At 38.9% G+C, this 7,292-nt stretch overlaps 1 protein-coding gene across 1 annotated transcript in view; it reads right to left on the bottom strand.

The window, feature by feature from the left end:
• The window catches only part of SLCO4C1 (solute carrier organic anion transporter family member 4C1), a gene marked incomplete at its 5' end in the record, with an annotated part of 64,429 nt that extends 61,193 nt beyond the window's left edge, over positions 1-3,236 (bottom strand). The window contains one exon of the mRNA XM_081232600.1: positions 2,807-3,236. Coding sequence (XP_081088726.1) covers positions 2,807-3,236 — 430 coding nt within the window. The remainder of the gene's footprint in view (positions 1-2,806) is intronic.
• Positions 3,237-7,292: the final 4,056 nt, after the last annotated feature.

Genomic DNA, 7,292 nt, shown 5'->3' on the forward strand with positions numbered 1-7,292 from the left:
TACACTTGTGAATTTTCAGATGTTAAATAAAATTGATGCTTATCACATACTGAATTATAACTAACTTCATTTTTCTTTAAATGACAAAAAGACTGTTAAAGTCTCATGAGGCTGGTTTGCTAGAGAGTTCCAGGTGTAGCATAGTCCCATGGACCTCGCTTGGAAGAGTACAAAATGTACAGGTGATTGAGAGGTCAAATACTAAAACTGCTTAGATTACTCAATCTTTAAACATATTTATAACATGAGATCCTTGACTTAGTCTTAAGAGAGGTGAAATTGAGTTCTCAAACCTCTATTTTCTTCTAGCACTCTTTAAAGTTATCATTTAAAAGTTCCTGGGGCAAAAATAACGAACTGAAAGTCTTATTTTAACCACTGGCATTCTAAATAATAGGCAAAGTAACAGAAAAAAGAAAAATAAAAAACCATTATACTTCATCTGCTCATTATAACCATGATGAAGGAGTACAAGATAAACAAGGAAAAGCTGAAATCCAATTTTGACTGACTTAACGAAAATGTCCTGTTTGGATATAGATTAAATATACAGAAGTTTAAACATTACTATAAAGTGAAAATAAAAAGCATCTGATCAAATTACAAAGTTTTTAACTGATTATTCCTTTTACTTAAGAGGCTGCCATGAATTGTTTTCATTCATTAATTAATAGAAAGAGTATATCCAAGTCATGATCTCTATAATCTCTTCAAATTTTGCTTTATCAAGACTGTAACTAGGAATGTATTTCAAGAAAATTTGTATAAGTTTTAAAAGTCCTAACATGATTTTTACTTTTATGTCAGTTTAATAAATCTATAAGCCAATTTATAATTCTTGATGTTTTAAGATAAAATTTCTAAGGTACCTAGGAATGACACATTTATAAGGAGATGAGGTTGTCTGAGAATTTGAAAATTTCCCATCTAAAATCAACTTTCTGACACCCTTGCCATACTGATTAAAAGTCAGTCATTAGAACTCACTGTTTTTATGGTAAAAAATTTTCTAAGAAAGCAAATTTGCAAACTCTTGTGGAAATATAGCACTTTAAGCCTATGATCCCAATGTGAATTCTATGCTACACAAGTTCCAAGAACTTTGCTTTTAAAAAAAAGAAATTTCATGAAACATTGCATACTATGTCTATTGTAAATGCATGAAGCTATGAGGTATATTAGGAAATTAAGTGCTAAGAAAAATCCTGTTTATCTTTGAGAAGTGCTGGGTTAAGTAAACTCACTTGACAAGTTTTGGGTCTTTTTTTTACCAATTAATCACCTATTACTATATCATGGAAATGGTCTTCCCAAGGATATTGTTTGAAAAACACAATAATAATGTTTTCAGTCATTCAGACTTAAACCCAAATAAGAACTTACTGGGTCACTTTCATCTCAGATTATGCTTCTGAAATTGGAGATTTCTAGGTAGAGTAGCTCCAGGCTAAACTTGACACATTTCTCTAAGAATTTCAATTATATTCGATAATAATTTTAAACAATATTTTATATTAAACATAAAATGATATATTTTGGAATAATATTGAAATTTCAGAATATGTTTAAGATAATACACAAGACAAGGAATTTTTTACTTGTGCCCAATTTCTTTGAACTTTGCATTCCCTTGACACTAAGATGCTTCACAATCACTGATTTTGGACAACTGAGATCAAGATGTTGAGAGAAGGCCAACTTTGGTGGGGACAAGAAAGGTGGAAAAGGAAGTAACTCTTTAGCACAAAACTGTCCCTAGTAGAAGAGCTACAGACTCACAATCAACAAATATTTACTCAGCACCTAACCTGTGCAAGGGACACTGAGTTGCTTTAAGACAGTGGAGCAGGAATAAGAACAGGAAGAATATATTTAGATAGTCTTCTGTTAATCTTAAAAAAGAGCAATTTCAACCCACCTCCTCCCCCAATTTTTTTGAGGGGGGGATTAGATTTCTTTCAATCAGTCCTTGATTGCCTCTTTACAAAATATTTTTAAACTATGACTCAAGTGACCAAAAAATATCTACATACCATCAAATTCTAGCTAACCATCAGCATGTCCTTGAAAATGCTGCACTTTAATGCCCCCCTCCTTAATTTGTCGCCTTAGTTGTAACTTCCCATTTCTTTCATTCCCTGCATGCTTTCTTTCAGGAGAGTCATTGTCCCTCTGCCCTACTACTCACTCCTCCAAATCAGGCTTAGATTGCAAACTCCTGAGGGTATAAACCTGGACTTTACCAGTAACTCCCAAGAGAATCTAAAAGGGATCCTCGAACAAACAGCCTTACCAGTTAACAACGCCTGAAGCCTTTGCGGATTTACTCACTGGGCTCCACGAGTGCATCCAATACACTCAAACTATACTCAAAAAACACGAATGCCTAGATCTAACCGATACTATATATTTTCAACAAGTTTCTCCTTCGAGAACCACCCTACCTCAACTGCAAATTTATTAATTCTTCTCTTCCAGAAACAACGTAAAAAAAATCCTTTTAATAAGGGGGTTTAGCAAAATGTGTGTTTTTGTAACGTACAGCGGATCTCCCGCGCCCCACCCCCCAGCAAAAGGTTCCCGAAGGAAGGCTCCACTCATCTTCTTTGTAGGAATCGAATCGGCTAGACTGAGGTAGAACACTAAAGAGAAAAAGCTTGCATGGCCAGTTTTAAATGTTTCCATAAAACAGAAGCTAAAATGTAGATGCCTGAACCTCGTTGGTTGACGTCGGTGCGAGCGCTTCCAAGTCCCAAGCCTGGGGCCACCTAGCTCGGCGCGTCGACCCCTCGGGCTCGCGGCGCACCTGCCCTCTCCTCCCCGCCGGCCCTCCGCGCCCCCCTCGCCCCGCGCAGGCCCACCGCCCTCTCGAGCCGGCTCTGAACCTTACCTTGCGTGAGGGCCAAAAGGCAGTAGTGAAACAGAAAGCCCTGGGGCGTGTTGCAGCACTGAAGACACTGGGGTTGGAAGTTCCCCCACCCGCAGGGCCCCTCCTCATACTCTGACAGTGACTCTGGCCCGGACCGCTCCTGGGAGCCAGGAGGAGTTACTGAAGAAAAAGGTGGCTCCGGGGACTTCTGGGGCTCCTGAGGCTCCTGCGGCTGCGAACCCTCTCTCAGGGGATTAGTGGACAAGACAGAGACCTCGACGGAAGAGGGCGATGGACACAAACGGCGCGGGCTGTTTGGACTGGAGGCGACGAAAGCCGGGTTCTCGATGCCTTTGCAGCCCTTCATGATCAGGGTGGGTTCTCCCGACTCCCGTGCGTCGGAGCCGCAAAAAACTAGGTCCCGCTCTGGCTCCTCCTCCGGGCAGGTGGCAGCGCCCCCGTGCGGGAAAAGTTCCTGCCTGCCGGGCGTCCGTCTGCAGGGGCTCTCGCCGCCGCCGGGACACTCCTCCGCCAACTCGCGGCCGCCTGCGGCGCAGAACGCGGGCGTCTGGCCCCGCGGTTGTGTAGTTGGCGCTCCGCCGCGCCTCACCTGTCGCGTGGGCGTGCGGCCCGGCGGCCGCCACGTAAAGGGGAGGGGGCCCTCAGCCCACCTCGCTGCTTCCCAGAGCCCAGGGACTGAGAACCAAATAAAGGCTGTGAGAGTCTCCTGGCCCTGAAGTTCCCGCTGGGTGCTGCCGGGAAGGCTGTAAACACAGTTGCATCAGGAGATTGTTCAAGAAAATATCCGGCGGTTTTCTTCCCTTGCTGCTTACCAAACCAGGCTACGTCTGGACTCCGAGAGTCAAGCAGCCGCAGGTACAATACTTTGGATTACATGAACAACGTGGTAAGACTTTCACCTGTAACCCTCCCTAGAAACTAAATCCCCAGCCGCCCTTCAACACTGCAGCCATTAGCATCATGACAGAACCCCTTTTTTTAGCTTTCACTGCCCCCAAACTGAAGGAATAGGAACTCAGAAACTTTAAAGCCATATATATAATATTCTTTCTGCTGTACATTGCCTATCTTAAGATTAACAATAGTGATAGTCGTGTAAATAATTTCTACCTGTGGAATAAATAAGAAAAACACTTTGAAGAACTGAAACCATTATGCTAATTGTAGTTACAATTCATTCATTCATCCTTTCATTCATTCATCAAAGCATATTTATTTCCTGAGTGCCGAACACTGTTCTAAGTTCTGGGAGTACAGTAGTGCACAAAAACTGAAAAACACCCCTACCCTTATGGTGCTTTCATTCTAATGGGAGACAGAAAATAAGTAATAAATATGTAGTACATCTCTACAAATGCTATGGAGAAAAGTAAAGCAAGGACAGGCTGGAAAGTGTGCGTGTGTGTTGGAAGGGAGAGAATTTGATGCAATATCTTAAAGAGGGTAGTCAGGGAAGGCCTCGCTGAGAAGGTGATATTTGAGCAAAGAACTGAAGGAAGTTAAGGGAGGGAGCCTGGTATATTGGGGAAATAGTGTGACTGCGGTGGAATGAGATGGTTGGAGAGCAGTGGGAGTTGAAGGCAGGTAAAGGGGTGCAGGTGGAGTGAGGGAGAAGTGATTGGGGCCAGACCCTGTAGGCTATTATAAGGACTTTAGCTTTTATTGTGATTAAAATAGGAAGGCTTGGAGCTAAGGAGTGACATGATCATGGTATGATTAGATTTTCAAAGGACCCATTCTCTGTCCCCTTCTGAAGATATACTAATACATCCCAAAGTAATATATTTTAAACAGAGACATTTTTAAAACTATATATCACGGTCTTGGAACGTTTATCTTTCCCTAAATGAACTATTTATTCCAATAAGGAACATAATAAAAACCACAAATATTTTCTTTTTGCTATGTAATCAGGACTACATACACAAAGCTGTTATGCTTCATAAGACTGCAGATTGTTAAGGAACCTACTTCCTCACATCTAATTGTTGGCTGTAAAACTTCTCAAACAATATGTCTGAACTACCTTTAGCAAAGTTAATAGAGGTCTCAGATATTACTGGATACTATACTGGTATATGATATTTTCAGTACGTTAGTACTATTATTCATTTATAAGGGTCCTTTCATCGAAAGTTAGAGTACTTCACTAAATATTAATTAATCATGCTATCAAGTTCTAGAGACAGTTTTCAAGTCTTCCTATCCTCATTTAACACCTGGCTGGTTGCCTGGCCAAGAAGTTACTTCTAGATTCAGTGCTAATACCTCTCAAAATAGCAATGATTTGGTAGCATATGATGGTCATATCCAAGTGTAGCCTTAAACCCAGAGAAGAGAGTATGGTGATGGAAAGTTTACCTCTCATCCTGAAACAAGATGTTTTTATTTATAACTGTAGACAGTAGGCTCACTTAAAGTGGCCTAGAGGAATGTTTTCCAAACACTATTACCTTTTAATGAAATAAAGTAGAATTCAGAAGAAAAAAAATACACAGTGCATGACATAGTACATTTTCACAAGTACTATTTTGTGAAAATTTTGTTTCACTTATATACGCCTATTTTGCTGAGTTGAGGGATTAAGATATAAAACATTTATCTTATTTTGAACAGACATACATTCTGTTTTTTATTCCCTCACAGTCAGAAAAGGTCTAGACTGGCCTAGAACCTAAGGAAAGAGCAGAAGTAGGAGTTAACATTTTTAAAATGTCTGCTATATATCCCATTATTAATCCTTACAAGAGCAGTATCTATTATCATCTTCATTTTACATATTAAAGAAACTACATTCCAGAGAGGATTAGCAACTCTTCCAATGTCATATAGCTAATAGCCAACCTTATTAAGGATTTGAACTTAGTTCTCTCAGTTAGGTATCTTCCCTGGACTTTGCATTCTCTCTCTTAAAATTGTTACAGCCTACCTTTGTGGTTAGGATTATTGCATTAGCAATTCTGAGAGGTCAAAACTCCTATTTATCTCGTACTGATGAGATTTAGAAGACTAATGCTGCTCTGAATTCCCCAGATTTGGCAGATATTCAAATTAGGCTTGGTATGTAATCCTCCTAGGCCTTCTACTGAAAAAAGTTTCGACAAAAATAAACTTACAGTGGTGTTTAAATGTGTAAATAGATATGATCACCATTTTATCTATGAAATATGAATTAATTTAACCAATCAGCAAAGTTTGCTTTGTTGAGATGTAAATACATTCACGGTTTAAGACTATTTTGCAGCTTTGAATGAACAAATTCAAACTATCAAAATCAAAGTAGCATAATCTTTATGCACTTAAATCCATACTGTCAAGGAGAAATCTCCACTGTTGCAGTGAAGAAGAGTAGAATTTTGTTGAAAGATTAGCAAAAGTGCTATTGCTTCGTGCTGAGTACTTCTTGGTCTTCATGAAATAGTTATCAACACGACTTTCCTGTTCCCTTAAGTTCAGGTTTGCAACAAAGACAAAACAACTTCATGGATTTTGTCTGTAATAATTCTGTGGAAAATTGTCATTTAAAAATTCTTTGTTCAATCTAGGGTAAACCTAATGAGCATAGTCAAAATACCATCTTAAGTTTCAGGAAGTAATTAATAAATTGCTATTCTTTTAGCAAATTTCATTTGCTATATTTTTAAACTGTGGAGAATGGAAGAAAAAACAGTATCCAGATTTTAAAGTAGAACTCCACCAATGTACCCAGAAGCAGATGTCCCTGCCTATGGGTTTCATTTTCTGGGATGTGCAGCAGGTCTTCCCTATCAGGAACTGGATGAACCTAGGTAAAGTGGCTTAATGACAGAAGCTTTCAAGATTATCCCACCAACTCCCCTTGCTCTGATTCCATGGTTAAAAGCATTCTAAGGATTATATATTTGCCTTCCAAGTAGGTATGCCTATAGGGTGAAAATGTACTTATATGCCTATTTGAGTATTTTATAATATTCTTTTCTGTTTGCTTTTAATTCTTTATTAGTTCCCTTCCAGTTTCAGACTGATGTGAAATCTTTAGCGGTATAACACTATGAGGCTCATAGAATATTAAAATTGGAGGGATTTGAGGAAGCCTGAATAGAAAGATGGTCAAACGCAGATATTTTCGAGATAATTTAAAATTTCAGCATTCATATATACAATACTATATATAAAATGGATAACTAATAAGGACCTACTGTATAGTCCAGGAACTCTTCTCAATACTCTGTAATGACCTATATGGGAAAAGAGTGGATATATGTATATGTATAACTGATTCACTTTGCTGTACAGCAGAACCTATCACACATTATAAATCAACTATACTCCAATAAAAATTTTTTAAAAAGAAAAAAACAAAGCAAAACAAACAAAAAAGAAGGAAGCAACACCCAGAAAAAAATTTTTTTTTAATCCCAAC

Source organism: Mesoplodon bidens, assembly GCF_964165515.1.
Source record: "Mesoplodon bidens genome assembly, chromosome: 4".
Classification (NCBI taxonomy): Eukaryota; Metazoa; Chordata; class Mammalia; order Artiodactyla; family Ziphiidae; genus Mesoplodon; species Mesoplodon bidens.